This window comes from Mesocricetus auratus, unplaced genomic scaffold (assembly GCF_017639785.1).
Source record: "Mesocricetus auratus isolate SY011 unplaced genomic scaffold, BCM_Maur_2.0 Super-Scaffold_100015, whole genome shotgun sequence".
NCBI classification, from domain to species: domain Eukaryota; kingdom Metazoa; phylum Chordata; class Mammalia; order Rodentia; family Cricetidae; genus Mesocricetus; species Mesocricetus auratus.
The window spans coordinates 46,014,649-46,031,910 of NW_024429198.1; the positions used below are offsets into that span (position 1 = coordinate 46,014,649).

Genomic DNA, 17,262 nt, shown 5'->3' on the forward strand with positions numbered 1-17,262 from the left:
TCTTGCTGGAATGCTACAGTTTAAAGTGGGGTTTTCTAGAATGGGGTCACATCTCCACCCTGCCCCAGGCTTCCCCTCCACTGTTTAGACATCAGCCTCAGTCTGAAAACTGAGGGGAACAAATTATATTACAGCCTTGTCCCACCCTAAAGTGCTTCATCTCCAGCAAGCCCTAACATGATGGAGATCTCATAACTCAAAAACGATACAGCTGATGGTGTTTGGCAAGATGTGGCCTTGGGTTCAACACCCAGCACTGTAAATAATCAGTAAATACATATATAAGTAAAAACAAAAGGCAATGAGGCTGGAGGACTAGGTTAGAGTCCCTCTTTGTTCTCTGAGCCCTTTCCTTTTTTTTTTTTAGTCTCTAAATACACAAATTACATATTTTATAAATGACTCTGAAGCCTGGCCATGGATGGACAGCGCATCTCCTGGTCTAATGCTTGAATTCATCGTTATCATCACCTTTTCTGGGAACGTTAGAGAAACAATGGCTGTTTGGAGACTCTGGCCTTTCGTGGTAACTTCTGTTGCCCATGAAGGTTTAGACGGCGCCCACCCTTCACTTTGAGGCCTAGTGTGGTATCCTATGGGCCTCCCATTGGACTGCGCCAAGCCAGTTGTATCTTTTCTCCCTGTTAACTATCCTGGCTGTGCTGTCCTTTGTTCCACTCCTCTGTCTGGCTCCCAGGGATGGCGAGCTGCCTGTGTTGCACAGAGATTAAGAGTACCCCCGGAGAAGCACTGAGCCAGTTAGACGGCTCATCGGGCCAGCACGACTCTCGGCATTGTCCGGCCTGATCATTGCGCGGGGCCCTCTCACTAATTTTCTCACTAATTCCACCATGTTCTGCACTTCTGTTTACTCTGGCATCCATTTTCTTGGCAGGCTCCTTATTGTTTGTCTCCTGTACTTCCTAGGACACAGCTCTGGTTTTGGCTCACCCGAGAACTCTCCTTCAACGTGGAATCAGACCTGTTGGCTTTTTCTTTAGAAACTTTGGTCCCACCCTTTAGCAGGCTCGTTTACTTCTATGATTTCAGCTTCCTGCTTTGAGAGTTTTGCATGGCTCTTTTGGGGTTGCCTGGTTCTGGGCTCACCCTCCACTGTTGCCTCTAAATCTTTGGAATCTTCCTTCTGCCCTCTTCTGATCTGACAGTGTCAGTGTCCTTTATCTGTACGGATTCTAAATGACTTCTCTCTCTCCATCTCAAGGCACTTGGGAGAAACAGGCTGTGCAGCAGCAGGCTGGGCTCCAGCCCCTCTGGGGAAGATGGGCTCCCAGCATCTGCTTTTCCTCACCTATGAGTGAGGAGCTTTAGGTACAGCAAGTAGAGAACAGTGAAGGCTGACACAGCTCTGACTGCTCAGCTCTGACTGCTCAGCTCTGACTGTTAAAGGGACCCCGTTTTTTTACAGACTTACCATGTTTCAGTGATTTTTAGCTTCTGAGAATATGCATTAATTTTTGAAATTTATAATAAGTTTTTGATAGAAAGAGGGAGACCCTACTTTACAGGTGATCTTCCCTAAGACCTGAGGACAAGCAAATGGGAGAACAAGTAAATGTGGATGGACTCCAAAATGCAAATAAATCAGGTTCTAAAAATGTATTACTTGGACTGGAGAGATGGCTCAGTGGTTAAGAGCATCTGCTGCTCTTCTAGAAGACTCGTTTAGTTCCTAGCACCCCTGTGGGTGGCTTACAACTGCCTGTAACTCCAGGAGATCCAACGCCCTCTTCTGGCCTCTCTAGGTACCTGTACATACACTGTGTGCTCATGTGCACATGCTTACACACACACACACACACACACACACACACACATGCTAACACACACACATACAGAGAAATAAAAATATTAGAAAAAATTTTTGTTTATTACACACGTTTTGGGGTAGGGGTAAATACGCAGTACATTAGTTTCTTATTGCTGCTGTAAGAGGTGACTGCAAACTTGGTGACCTAAATCAACATTCTCTCGGCATGGGAGGTCAGAAGTCAGAAATGGATGTCACTGGGCTGAAGCCAACAGGTCATCAGCAGGACTTCTCTCCTGCAGATGCTAGGGGGCAGCTGTTTCCTGGTGGCCAGTGATCGTAGATTTCGTTCAGTCACAATCCACCTTTGAGCCCTTGTCCCCTCTTACAAGAGCCCTAGGGCCCACCTAGTTCTCCGGGAAAATGTCTTCTAACCCCTGGAACTGAACCTCCTCGGCAGAGTCCTCACACAGGAAGCACGCTCACTGGACCTGTGCCTCTGGACTCGGCTTTCCACAGAGTTTCTATCTCTTCAGAAGCCTTCAAAGGCTTACGTGTCTCCTGACACATCCTCCTGCTTGCAGGGCGACTGTACCACTCACTCATTCACTTTAAAGCCATATCTGTACCAAACACCACACAGGGTATCTCCTACTGGGAATGCAGTCAGCACTCAGGACAGTGGGGTTGTGTTCCTGGGACCCTGGGGGAAATGCTGGCCCCAACAGCAGGGATGTCATAGATGGTGCCATTCTTCGTTTTAAAACAGTGCCCAGCCATCAGAAGTGACAGACCTGTGTCACCTTCATTTAGTTTTAAGGACTTTTTCCCTACCAGGGGTGGGGCATACACCATTGCTTTGCAGTGTTTGGACCTCAAAAGCTAATCATTATCCTCACTCTGCAATTCTTTCTTAGGCTGGCATTCTCGTGTTTTCTTCCTCTTCCTCTTCCTCTTCCTCCTCTTCCTCCTCCTCCTCTTCTTCTTCTTCTTGTGTGTGTGTGTGTGTGTGTGTGCACATGCATGCGCTCACATGCATGCACACAACAGACACCAACCACATCCGTAATTCCTCAGTTGCTCTACACCTTGTCTTTAAAGGCTCTCTCATTAACCTAAGCCAGGTAGGCTAGGCTGGCATGCCAGTGAGCCCTGGGATCTGTATGTCTCCCCTTCTGCAGTGCTGATATTGCGAGTGTGTGCTCAGCTTCCTCGTGTGGGTTCTGGGATGGAGCTCAGATCTTGGTGCCTATACTACCAACACTTTAGCATCTTATGGGGTCATCTCTCCAGGGGAGGGCTTGCTTTCTCTGTTCTCAGAGCCTGAGTAGTTGGCCCACCTGTTCCTGTTCCCCTGCTCTGACCCATGACCTCTTACAAGAAGACCTTCCCCTCACCAGTGGAAAGGGCCTCCCAGCCTCTCCTGATGACTCGGGTTTGGGGGGCAACGGTACCCAGCTTCGCATTTATCTTTGATGGGTGGTAAAGGAAGTGGGTGCAGCAATGTGTCTCTCCTGTGCTTTGCTGCTGTCTCCTCCCCGGCACACCCTGCAGAGAAAGGCCCGTCCAACACAGCTAACAGTGATGCCGGGTGACAGCCCCGAAGGCAGAGACACTGGAGCAGCAGTCCGGCTTGCAAGCCACATGAACGCTGCACTGCAGGAGTCAGGCCTGATTGAGGATTTGGTGAAGGGAGGGGCTCCATGGACTGTCCAGGAAGGACTGAGGCTGCCTGCCCCCCTTCCTTTTCCTCCTAGGTTGCTGCAACTAGTTTCCCGTCTCTTAAGGCAGCATCCTCTGAGGAAAGAAGCGGGCATGGGCAAAATGCAAGCTGGCAGCCGCTGAGTGGACGGGCACAGGCACCCTGAGTGGGAGTGAGGTCCCTCAGCCCCGAGAAGGTTCTAACAGCTGAAATAAGGAGAAGCTAGGCTTGTGTTCCAGAGTCGGCTAAAGAGTCTCTCAATGGAACCAGACTGGAGGACAGACTCCGGTCACCGCTGGATAAATCCGGGTTAGTGACAGCAATTTAGGAGTCAGACAATTCTAACAGCCGTGATTCTCAGAACTGACCTACTGTTTCTGCCCATGAAAGAAAGCTTCCATAATTCCATGAGATAAACTAGCAAAAGTCTCTACTGCACCCCATAAACACTCTTTGTCCACAAGCTAGACTGCTGGTTCTCAGCTGGGCTGACTATAATGCTGGAGGGCATTTAGAAAAGCTTAGAGACGTTCTTTGTTGCTGTAACTGAGGGTGGGGTACTGCTGGCTCTTGGTGGGGAGAGGCCAGGAAACCTGATCAAAGTCCTACATTGTACAGGACAGCCGAACCCTAGAGAATCACTTGGCCACAAATGTTGGCTATGCAGAGGTTGAAAAGTCGGCTTCACAGAGCTCATTTCTGCCACAGCCCAAGGGCATGTGCCCAGTATCTGGCGAAGTTCAACCCTAGCATCATAGGCTGACCACAAGCTCCCTCATGTGCTATACCATGAAGCACACAACCTCACAGGGCTTGTGTTCTTGACAAGTTGCTGAACCTACACGGCCTTCAGATATGACTTCCAGGTCAAATGAATCGGAAGACAGAATGGGCTAAACTGTAGGAATGGCAAACAGGCATGGCTAGATGACAAGCCATTCTGAGGGACGGCTGGCCCAGCCTCACTGCTAAGTGAGTAGGAACGTCACTGTACAGTTCAGAGAGTGATGAGCTGTAAATTCTCACTCAGTATGTCATCAGGCAGCACCCCAGAAAACCTCAGAAAAACTACTTGTACTGGGATCAACCAAGTAAGCTTCAGTGTTGTTACGATATTACATGAAATAAGATTTAGTACAAAGGGATGGCAGAAAATTGTTAAAATAAGTACAGAAAAAGAACCAGAAGACCGTGCAAGGTCTGTCATAGTTCCCTTCAGTTGTCCATGTGACATATGTGCAAAGAGGGGGAGTCACATGAGGAATTGCCTCCACCAGAAGACAGGTCTTTGGGCTGGGGGAGTTTTCTTAATTGCTTAATTGACGCAAGAGGGCCCACCCTACTCTGGGCAGTGCTATCCCTGGGTGGACGGTCCTGGGGATGTATAAACTGAGCAAGATACAGGAAGAAAACCTGTAAGCAGCACTCCTCCGTGGTCTCTGCTTTAGTCCCTACATCCAGGTTCCTGTCTTGGCTTGCCTTCACGATGGACCATAACTTTGAGCTAAGCAAACCCTTTTCTCTCCGACTTGCCTTTGGGTATGGTGTTTATCACAGCAACAGAGAAGCAAACCAGGGCCGATTTTAACACTGGCAAACTGAGCGGTGGGAATACAGTGCATGGATGTTTTGTATCTTCAGTTTTTCTACAGTAGATGCATACTTCTATAATATTAAAAAGTATTGAATACAGTATAGATCAATAAACTAGGCCTGCCTGGTAGTGGAGTTGTGAAAATCTAGCAAGGGTGGCTATTCATAAAGAGAAATCACAGGAGGGCTGTTATCAGTAAAAGTAACAAGCTGGAGAGACAGAATCGTACAGGTCCTTAAGAATAAGAGCAAAGCACCAGACTTCTGGGGTACTGGGAATTACAAACCCACATTTGTGCTCGGATGCGGGAACTGAAGTAGCAATAAGCAAATCATTATGCTTGAGGATGGGATCATGAGAGGAAGGGCAGTTAAATCCACAGAAAACCACTCAGAGACGCTCTGCAATAACCTATACTGATATCTCCCTTTCTGTGGAAGCCAGGACACAAGCTTCTGAAATATGTCTTTATCAGAATCACTAAGTGGGCTTTTAGCACAGACGGACACATTTGTGGAACTGGGTGTTAATGGGCGCAGGATGCTAACAGTGTAGGATTTCACACCCTTGTTTACCCAGCCTTAAATGGCTGGAGCCAGAAGGAAGCAGGCAGTTATCATTGTCCCTAGCAAACCTGTAAAGCAATTCGTCCCGCTGCCAGGGTCAGAAGGAAATTCTGGCATCCTGACAGCTCACATGGGCATGTGTGGTTCCCAGGAACTGAGCCGCTCTTTGTGGTTTAATTCTATCAAGGGCCACAGAGCTGAATGGCCATCTCAGCTCCCATCCTTTGAGCTGCTGCTCACCCTCAGCCCCAAACACTGTCATGTAGAGCCTATCTCCCAGCAACTCCAAACGATGCATTTTAAGACCCCCAGATATGTGAGTTGCTTTTGACAAGTTTTTTTTGGTCCCCCTCCAAGATTGGACTATGATCAACTAAAGGATGTGTTCTATATTTAGAGCTGGTGATCAGAAGATATTTGGGGTTCAGGAATCCTTAGGGGATACCCCAAAGGCATGGTAAAGCAAATGGCCCCGTCCTACATGACTGGGTGAGTCTCTAGGACATGGCCTCTAGAACTGGTTATATCAGCATGTAATCTGAAAATTCTTAGAGACAGAACAGCTTCTCCCATGGAAGTCAGTGACTAAGGGTTAAGCCAAAGTATGTGTTTAAAATACCGAGCTCCTTTCTTGAAATATGCTGCCATTAAAAATAAATGGCTATATTTATTTTCTAACAGTAATTCCCAATTTACCATTTTTCAGTTCCCCGGAGTCACATCCCTGCTAGAAATGAGAGTTATAAATGGTGATGTTATATAGATGTAAGCTTTCTGTTTGCAGGTTAGTCCTGTGTGGTTGTAAGAGATGTGTGTGTGTACTGACACTCAGCATCTGCCCTCCCGTGACTTCTGTAGCTAAATAACCCAAGTATCATGGTCACAGCACACAATAGCCTTCAGGAAACATGTATCTCTGTCTGCAAGAATATTGCCATGCAGCAAGTTATCAGGCCAGTACAGCATATTTAGCGCCAGACTCAGAAGGCTACATGGCTGGAGTTTATTATTTTATTTACTGCTTGTGTGGGAGTGTGCACACGTGGATGTACATGTGTAGGGCACATATGGAAGTCTGAGGGCAGCGCTAGTTGTCTTCTATCAGTCTCTACATTATTATTATTATTAGTCTTTGAGACAGGGTCTTTAAGCGAACCCGGAAGTACTCACCATTGTAGCTAGACCTCTGAGTTCCCACCATTCACCTCTCTTTGTGCCCCTCTGGGCCTGGCTTTTATGTGGAAACTGAGGATTTGAACTCAGGTCCTCATGCTTGCATATCAAGCCCTTAACCCACTGAGTCACCTCCCCACCCCTATGACCAGGTTTTAGGTAAACTGCTGTAAGTCAGCAGACCTCAAATTAACAAGGGGCTCAGGCGCCTCTCCATCATCCTCTTTTATCTGGATTTGAAACACTGTTCAAGGATTAGTCAAATGGACTAGAGTACAGAGGAGGTACATCGGGTGTGTGTGTGTGGGGGGGTTGTTTGATGTGAAAAACTATGCCCCTTTCAAAAGAAACTAAGGAGAGTAATGGCTGCTGTTGGGATGTGCAAGTCCCCTGCACGTCTTAATGAATGTGAGGATGAGTTCTGGGCCTGCTGCTCCTGGGCCAGCAGTAAGTGCTGAGGGTCTCTCAAGGGTGCACACCTCACTTACATGCCAGGCTCTGAAGACTTGGCTAATCCATCACAGCTCTGCAGGGTAAGTGATCTGCGTCTGTGTGTCGAGAGGATGCCATTTCAAATCTTCACAGCATACATGGTATTTTACATATTATTACTTGCTAGTGTTGCTAAATGGTTTTTGCCCCATATATCAACGGATGTAGATGAACCATACTCTTTAAAATTATCCCATTATATGGATATTCTATATTATTTCCTACCATTTGCTGATTTTGAACTCGTTAAGTTTTCCTATTATAAACATGACTATAAGCACATACATGCTGTTCTGGAACTCACTCTGTAGATCAGGCTGGCCTCCAACTCACAGAGGTCCGCCTGCCTCTGCCTCCTGAGTGCCGGGATTAAAGGCGTGTACTACAATCGCCTTGCTGCATGTTTGAAATTTTTATAGCTATTGCTGAATTGTCTGCCAAGAAGTTTTAGCCATTTTCCCTCCCAAGTACATTCCCCCAACATTGTGTCTATCAATCTTTAAAATTTTAGTTAAACTATATAAAAAGGATTAAATAATTTTATTTTTGTACCTTTGATACTAGAGAGAGATTGAATATCACTTTAAATATTTACTGACAAATCTTTTTCTTCCTTTGGGAAAATTTTGTTCATAGCTAAAATTTCCCCTAGATTGTTTATATGCTTTTATAGATTTGGAGGAAGTTTTTTATGATGGATATTAATCTTTTGTTGCAAATATTTTTCCTACAAAGACATCTTCTTTTGAGTATGATCTTTCTTGTTTCACAAGGATCTTTTTAAAAATTCCTCTGTGTATAAAAGTCTTAAAGATATCCTTTGTGCCTCAAAATAGAAATTCCTTTTTTAAATATGCTCTGTACATTTCTCATTATGTTTATTGCCACCTGGACATTACAATTTCTGTTGTGCGTTTTTCTGTTAGATTCTATGACTGATTCTTGCTATTCCGTGGGCAGTGGTTCTGAATTTAGATGTTTTAATTAGTTCTCTATTAGTTCTAATGGTATTCAGCACTAGCAGTTTTAAAGATCTCCTATTTAGAGAAACATTACCAGCCATAAAAATTCTATTTTCATGTATTCTAATACTACCACTTTCTATATGTCTCCCGTTCAAGTTCCATTGCCTACCAGGATTCCCTCATTCTGCTTGATGCCAATACTTACTACTCTGTTTAAAAGTAATAGTTCTAAAAGTATATTACTAATATTAACTTTAGATTCCTGGGAGACAATTTCTTTCTTTGAGTTAAGAGATTCCTTTCACTATCTAGAATGCTAAGACATAGCAGAAATTAAACTTGAATTTAACCAACTTTTTTTTTCAATTTCCTAAAATGAAATATAATTGAATTAAGTAAGAATCCAACAATTCCTGATCCTATAAAACTTAAATGCCCGTATACTCTGCTTCACAGAGACAGAATAGCCATGTTAAGGGGGTTGGGGATGCCATTTGAGTTGGTGTGCGTGGCAAGGGTGTAGGACTAGAAATAGTGTTTCGGAGCACATCAAAACAAATCACAAATTTACTGTTCACGTGGATTCCCTCACCTTGAAATCATCAGGAATGAGGAGTTTTGATGTTCGTAGAAAATTCAAGATATATCTGAACATCTGTCCATCTCTGTCAATGAAATAGTGCTGTTTGAGACTGTCCAAAACAATGGGTTCTGTACCATCAAACAGTCTTCCGATTCTGTGATGAAAAAAAAAAAAAGAGGGAACAGTGAAGACAATTAGATCAATTGTTCGGCCACTAAGACTCACAGCTTCAGGTCTGTGTCACTGTCAACGGCAGTGCTTCTGCAGATGGCTGACTGTGGAAGTCCTTACTTGGTAAATGTCTTAGGATGAGGAACTCGGGATCGTCTCAGGTTTGTTCAAACACGTGCCTGTGTCCCCTGTCTGTCACCTGTAAAGGAAATGCTCCTAACATGCCATGGTGGCAAAGGGCTGTCACTGTGACAGGAGGTTTTCCTGCCTTCCTCCCCCACCCCAGAGTTACTTGTCCTCTGCTACTTACAAAGTGTTACTTACTTCTCTCATGTGTCTTTTAAACCTATCCTACCGAAGAAAAGGGTGTTTTGTTTCTAAGAAACGTGTCATGAACCCTAGGCTTCTAAAACGACAGCAATAGAGAGTGCTAACACCTACACTAAGAGCAAGTGAGGGCTGGCTGGTTACCCTGAAGCATACCAGGAAACAGTGTTTCCTTTACCAGAGGCTCCTCTGGCTTTGCATTAATAATATGGGTGGGTGCATTGCCCCATCTTTTAAATACAGCTTATTTTTTAAACTGGTCTCATAACTTGCCCATCTTGGAATGTTATTTATTGCTCTAAAGATTACTTTGAAATAACGCTCTAATAATGTGTTGAGATGTGACCAAGGTCACAGAAAATCAAGCATTCTACCTTAAACATGATAAACCGTGTTTTCCTCTCCTCTGAAATCAGTTGTGTGAATTTTCACTTCCATACAGATCTTTTAAAGGTAAGTCTAAAATGCATACCCTACCCAAAGGGGGATCAAAGAAAGTCACGGTGGGGTTGCATTTCTCAAACTCGCTAAGTTTGTTTGTTGAACTTTCCATGAACTAAGTGTTGATTATTTAGGGTGCAGATTATAATCACGCTGGGATTCTTTCGCCGTGTGTTACTTTCACCGACACATCAATCAAACAGACTGTGTCACTTACAGGCGGTCTTTCCAGGGCAGCCTGCTGCAGGGTGGGAAGGAATGAGACTTGTTTGCTTCTTACCGAAACACTTTACTCTTCACCTAATAACATGACAAACACGTGGCTGACAGGGAAAGAAAGGAGGCTGGATTAATTAAGCACTTTCCAGACCGCTTTCACTGTCCTCATCACTTTCTACATGTAACAAATCCATTATCCTCGCCTTAATGATGAAGAAATCGGCTTGAAAATATGAGGAACCAGCCCGACTAGTTAAGCAGCAATTGGCTGCTGAGAGGAAAGGGGCCTCCTTACCCTCATGGCAATGTAAAGAATTGCCACTGTGCAATGAGGGCTTTTGGGTTTAGACTTGTTTGTATCTCTGTCTGTTAAACAAGAACTGTATTATGATTAATTTAGGGGCCTGAAATAAACCGGCATCAATGGTCTCATCACTTTATTACACAGAGATGAAAAGTATTTTATTTTAATACTCACACCCGAGCCTACACCTGGCAGTGCACGGGTACGGGGCGAACCACTAGTATACGCGTGCCTAGTGGGCACCTAAGGAACTGCTTGCCCCTGTATGAGCGGAGTGGCAGGGCAGTGTGGCCTGGCCAGGAACTAGCTGTAATCCCGACGCACGCCTTTCTTGTATCTCCATTTCTTTTTTATACAATTGTCTCATTTGCTTTCTAAAATAAGCTTTTTTCCGCTCACGGTTGATGAGCAAAAACCCCGTAAGTAATACAGGGCTCAAACGGTATGCAGGAACTGAAATATTCCAAGGGAGCCAGCGTACATTTCTATTAATTTATTAAGCTCGGTATAAGACATCATTGGCTTTTGAACTCTCCAAATCTGGAGATTTTTACGGTGTGAAAGCCAAAACAGTAAATGTGGCATGTATTCAACAAAAGGTATCCCAGGAACATGAGAAATTACAAAGAGAAGGAGAGAGGGGGGACTCCAGTCAGCCAGTGCAAGCTTGAAAGGCAGCTGGGCCTTAGGCAAGGCGTGGGCAGTGAGAGAGGGTCTCCAGGGAGAAACAGGAGGGACTGACCACCTGGGCAGAAGAGGAAACTCAGCCAGGGCTGCCAGGCCAAGGAGGAGACTCTGAAGCACTGAGATGCTCATCCTTAATGAAACCCCAGCAACGGTCAAGTCACCTGATGCTGGCCTTGGAACCTTTATCCAGACCTATGGCCATGCTGTATGGGGGGCACTGGGCAACCAGAGCCAGAAGGGTATAGGATCACCACGGGAGGGACCAGGTACAGCAGGGGTAACCCCACAGAATAGGAACTAGCAAAGGCGAGGCTGTCAGGCATGGTCCCAGAGTCCAGGGGCAAAGAAAGCCATGAGCTCTTAGGTGGAGAGAGGTCATGGGAAAGTCTGGGCTGCTTAGGGCAGAAAGGGCTGTGGAGAGAGGGTCAGGACTGTAGAGAGAATGTGAGAGGGCTCTGAAGGGCTCTGGGGCATCAGATTCACATTCCTGACCAAGGTGAAGGCCCTCAGGAGAGGCAGGAAGTTCCCTGTCTGAGCGGCAAATGTGAGAAGGGATTGCAATGCTCCACTTTCTGTCAGCATTAAAATGATGAGCCTGGTGAAAACCGGTAGGGGAGGGAAGGGGGGGAGGGGAGGGGAGGGGAGGGAAGGGAAGGGGCAGCCAGCAACTGAGATGGTGTCTCCTGGTGGGCTTTGATTGAGATGGCGTAGATTGCACTGTGAAAAAGTGTTGTTTGGCTAAGCAAATAAAGGGAGAGATCAACAGGCTGTATTTCTCGTGGACACATGAATGGGGTTACAAATCACACAGCAGCGGTGTGTAAACGCTGCTGCCTGGAAACTATGTGGACTGATTACAGTGTGCAGACCTTACAGAACATTCCTGGTTTCCAACTGACCAAAACCAAGCTGGCTCCAGATGATGTATGGCTGAGGCTTTCTTTCTCTCCCCACCCCCTACCCTGCCCGCCTTTTTGTTTTGTTTTGTTATTTTTTGAGACAGGGTTTCTCTGTATGACAGCCCTAGCTCTCCTGGAACTCGCTCTGTAGACCTGGCTGGCCTTGAATTTACAGAGATCCATCTGCCTCTGCCTCCTGAGTGCTGGGATTAAAGGCGTGAGACACCACTGCCCGGCCTTTTTCTCCCTTTTAAAAATATATCTTCCCCGAACCCAATGGTAATGCTGAGAAAGACTTCCATTGTGTTTTAAAGGCAAATAACTATCCTAACTAATACTCTACATCTTCCTTAAAAACAAATTTATTCTGGATAATTTCACTCTCGCACCAAAACTGACAGAATAATAAAATGAATCTCTTACGTGAACCACTGTTACCCCGGTTTCAAAATCTGTGAATTCTTAACTACTCTTGTTTAATGTGCACCTTCACGACTCGCTGGTCATTCCTGGGAGCTTTGAAGTAAAATCTCAAACATCACATCACTTTAGCTGAACATTTCCTTAATTGCTAGCACTATAAAGGCCACTAAAATCGGAAGTAAATAACATTGAGTATTATTCTTCCCTGGAGCTCTCACACATGAACATTGTGGCTTATTGCTCAGGGCGGAACCTGCTGTGCAGACCAGAGTCCTTTCTCTGGGTGAAAAGTTGGTCTGCTTTCCTGCTACAATGCGATTCCCCCTTTACTGGCATAGTTGTGGGTGACACAGTGCATATGAACATGAAAGGGCTAAAATCTGATTTACCTGACTCTGCATGAATCCGTCCTTAAAACTGTTTTCTTCTGTATTCATTCATATCTGAGTCGGTTTCTCAACAATCTCCCTTTCCTCCATGCTTGTGTAATCATTTAGCTATTCATTGAGTGTCCACTGAGCCTGACGGATGCCAGGAACGGGTGTGGGTGTGTAAAAGAGACACAGTCCTTGCTTTTGTGGAATTTTAGAGTCTATGTGGCCAACTCAGGCCAACCGCAGCACGGCCGAGTGAATCATTATCGCGGGGTGGAGAGCAGAGACAAGCACGGGGTCCACCTAGCTCATTAGACTCAACTGCGGCTGTCAGGGAAGAAAGAATGGCTCACTGGAGTGAAGAGGAGGAGTTCAGTTGAGTACAGGGCAAGACGGTCAGGTAGGAGAGGGCACAGGACACGCAGAGAGAGGGTGAGCTGGGAAAGCCTTCCCACGTGACCGCCATGTTGCGTCAGGCTGACAGAAAAGAGGGTTGAGGCAGCAGGAGGTGTAGTGTGAGTACAGTCAAGCCCAGCTGGTCCATCAGGCAATGGAACGGAGATGTGTTCTGAGGGTGATGGGAACTGAGCGCACATTGTTCTCTTGGGAGTCTTAAGAGAAAGAGCAAATTCAGAAACGAGACGGAAGAGAGACACCATATCTGAAGCCGCATCTCCTCACCCAAACCCTGTCTCCTGTGCTCCCTTTCCCTTACCATGTGCATGGTGATGTGGTTCTTGGCCCTGACTGATGATGCAAATCCATGGGGAGCCTTGGAAAAACACTCCTCTCAGTGTCCCCAGCTACTCTGAGGCAGATGGGAATAAGGCATAAATGGCTGTAGTTTTAAAACATCTTCCAAGTTTGTGTGTTCATTTGCTTGTGAGACAGGATCTCATTATGTAGCTCAGGCTGGCCTTGAACTCACAGAGATCTGCCTGCCTCCATCTCGACTCCCAAAGTGCTGGGAAACAGGTGTGTGCTTCCATCTCCTGAATGTAGGATTACAGGCGTGCACACCACAGCTGGTCTCACCTAGCTGAGAATTAGTACAAAGGAGGAGGGGCAAAGAGACTAGAGTGCAGTCACATCCGCCTGCAGTGTCCCCTTCGTCATCTGGGTCACCTTGAACTGTAACAGCACTCACTCAGACAGCCAAGCACACTTTTAAAAATGAGAGACGTGACACGGTTTAGCCTCTCCTTTTACAAAGGCAGCAATAATGATAAGTATACCCTCCCAGAGACACAGTTGGCTAGACAGAGTTTCTCTAAATCCCCTGTGTTGGCCGGCAGAGACAGGGACATTCTGGCTCCAGAAGGCAACCATTGTAAGGCTAGTTACTAGGAGTGGGTCCCTTGCTCAGTGACCTGGATGTCATAAGAGCCACACTGTGGTCCACCTTACAATGATCCCCACAGTGGCCTTGGCTTCTCATATTGCAGGTAAGGAAAGGAAGTCACTTGGCCAAAGGGACCATATTTAAGTGATGGAGCACAGATGGTCTGTCTTAAAAGCTTTTCTTGATCACTAGATAGACTGCCTCTTCATTTATGGCTTTAAAAAAAATCAAGCAGCCTCTTTTAGGAAATGTACAATTGTTACAGTTTGACAAAGCTTGATAATCCAAGATAATTTGTTATCTGGTAATTGTTGTGTAGGGGAAATAACTGGCTTGATAGCTGGGAAAGAAAAAAGCCTAGGATCTGGGGCTTCTAGCCAAGGTCCGTGAAAGAAATGGTGCGCAATGAAGCCGCCACAACCCAAGTCATAGCAAACCAAAACGAAACACACCCAGACTTCTGAGGTTACTGTCAATACAGCTGGTGGGCGTGAGGGAGGGCGTGTGCGTAGGGATGTGAACTGAGGATCTGCAGAGCAGTGAACTCTGGGGAGAGGAGCCCACAATCGACTCATGACCCCACCCACTCTGTCACTGCTATCCCTGGAGACACCGCGTGCTCACACTGAATCTGGAATACTCCTATGGGATTTATGGCCTCACAGCTGTGGAAACTCAAGCGGGGGAGGTTCCCTTGCCTTCTCGGCCACCTTCTGTCTCCTGCTCTTCACACCCTATGCTTCCCACAATGCCTGGTAGACACGTGGTCACATCCTGTTTCCAACCGTGGCATTGGACACTTGCTCTGTTTCCGTAGGGACAAATGGAATAACCTTCCCAGTTCTCCTAACCCCAACTGCCATAGTAACCAGAGGGAGTGATTATCTGCAGTTTCTGTAAGACGGACTTGAGCAGGGAAGATGAGAAAAAACCCGAGGACTGAAAGCTAAGACCGACCTAGAAGCAAAGGGGGAGAAAATGGGAGAAGAAACACCGGTGGGGCCTCTGTACCCACACAGGAACTTTTTGCCAATAAATGCCCCCACCTTTCTGCTCTAAGGTAAACATGGCTTGGACTTGGGAGATTTTTCTTTTCATCCTGGCTACCAAATTCAAAGGCAACTACCAAATGATCTCTTTAGCATTGGGAAATATTTTTAAGTTATAAGTTGTACTTATTAGTTGAAAATTGGGAAAGTGTAGAGGATAGAAATTCAGCTGAACAGAAAATCTGTCATGAGTCTACCACTTAATGGGACATTAAAAAGAAATCCCAGTTTGGATATGAAAAATGCCCCCCAACACACACACAGACCCCACCAAAGGTTGCCTGTTGGTCCCACAGGGGATGTGCCATTCAGAAGTAGCTGGATGTATGGGGTGCTAACTTCATCGGCATATTAGCAAGTTCACAGCCAAATGGGCTGTTAGAAGTGGGACCTGTTGGAGGAAACGGGTCACCGGGGGTGTGGCTTCGAACTGGTGCATTCTCCCCGGGCCTTTCCTTTTCCTTCTCTGACTCCTGGGTACCATGAGGGGACCAGCTTTGGTTCATCGTGTGACCCTCACTATGATTCTGTGTCTCTCCTCAGTCTAAAAGCAATGGAGTCAGCTACTGTAAGCACGTCTTTCATCCTGAGATGCTGTGCCGGGCACTCCTTGTCAGGAAAGAGAAGCTGGGGACACAAACTACATGAGCTTTACATATTTTTATGTCTTCTGTTTTGGCTTCCCCACCAAATTTCTTCCCTACTATTTGAAATCTAAGTTGGCTGGCAAACAGGGTAGAGGAATGGGTAAGGATACTCGTGTGTCCTTGCAGTTATGTGTGTTATAGGTATAGGGAGAACTGTCACCTCAGAACATCAGGGAGACACACACACATGGGCAGACATGACTTCTTCCTCTCTTTTCTGCTGAGATCATAGAGGAAGGACAGAGGGAGTAAATGAAGAGAAGCGATACATTAATAATTAAATTTAAAACATAGCATTAGACTGATTGAAGTACTCCATGATACCTTCTCTGTCATCATAGACTGTATTTCCTGAGACCGTGAACAGAAATAAGGAAGGAGAGAAAAAAAACCTGAATGATCATAACATCTAATTTTAAACACATGAGATGTAGTTTATGGCCATCCAGGGTTCTATAACAATTCTTTAATGTTTTCAGTCTAGGGAAATTTCATGTTTCATGACTGCAGATAACAACTGATTTAGATCTTGTTAGAAAAATGGATAGAAGTAATTCACAGGAAGAAAGAAAATAATCTCCGAAGTAAGAACCAAAGCAAATTGTATGTGCTTAGGGGAGACGGTGCCTCCAGCACCTGCTCCCTGGGGCAGCATCGTTGTCTGTGATATATGGAGCTGGAGACAGAAGAGGAGAAAGAGAGATGTGTTTCGAACGCAAACCAGAGTGTGTGCAGCGCCAACGCAGGAGCTCAGTTTGGGGAATCGGTTCTGCTACTGAAGGCTCACGGTAGGCCAAGGCCCCTGAGACACGATGACAGGAACCGTCTAATGCTTTTATCATTGTTGTTATGGTGTGTTCACACATACACACATGTGCCTAAGTGTCCTCATTTGCAAAGTGGGGGTAATAGTACAAAGCCAATGCCGGGAGTCTTCCTCCTTGCTCTCCACCTTACTTTTTGAGACAGGGTCTCTCTCACCTTTATTTCCCAGTGCTAGGACGACAGTGTGTGCCACCACCTGGCTTTGTATGCGGGTCAGGGTCTAAATTCAGGTCCTCATGTTTGCACAACAGGGACTTTATCCACTAAGCCATCTCCCCAGCCCTCCAGCTTGAGTTTTCACTAGAGAAATGCGTCCCATAAGACAGTGGATTCTCACAAGGAACACATGGACACTCAATCAAACATTCACTGTTCTCTTCGGGGCCCACGGCATCAAGTCTACCCAGCTTTGAGGCTCCCGACTTGGCAGGCGAGGACACTGCAGCAGGCTGATAAATAATGATGCCCGGGCTCCCCCGGGCAGCCGGACGACAGGACCTGGCAAAGACTTGCTCCTTTATGGCCCCTGGGTTGTTTCACCTCCCAATAAAGCACTGTGCCCTCCCGCCACAGACTCCGTAACTACGGGCAGATGCTTTTCTGGAGAAAGTGCTGTGCCCCCAATCTGAATTCTTCAAGTCTAAAGAAACAGGCTGAACGGGACAAAAAGAATTAAGATCACCTGTGTGTACTCCCGGTTCAAGACAAGGG

At 46.0% G+C, this 17,262-nt stretch overlaps 1 protein-coding gene across 3 annotated transcripts in view; it reads right to left on the reverse strand.

Annotated features, from left to right (window-relative positions):
- Positions 1–17,262, reverse strand: part of Kctd1 (potassium channel tetramerization domain containing 1) — a 196,493-nt gene that overhangs the window by 12,227 nt on the left and 167,004 nt on the right. For all 3 annotated transcript variants that reach the window (XM_021234967.2, XM_005065361.4, XM_005065360.4), the window contains exon 3: positions 8,853–8,997. In XM_021234967.2, coding sequence (XP_021090626.1) covers positions 8,853–8,997 — 145 coding nt within the window. The remainder of the gene's footprint in view (positions 1–8,852; positions 8,998–17,262) is intronic.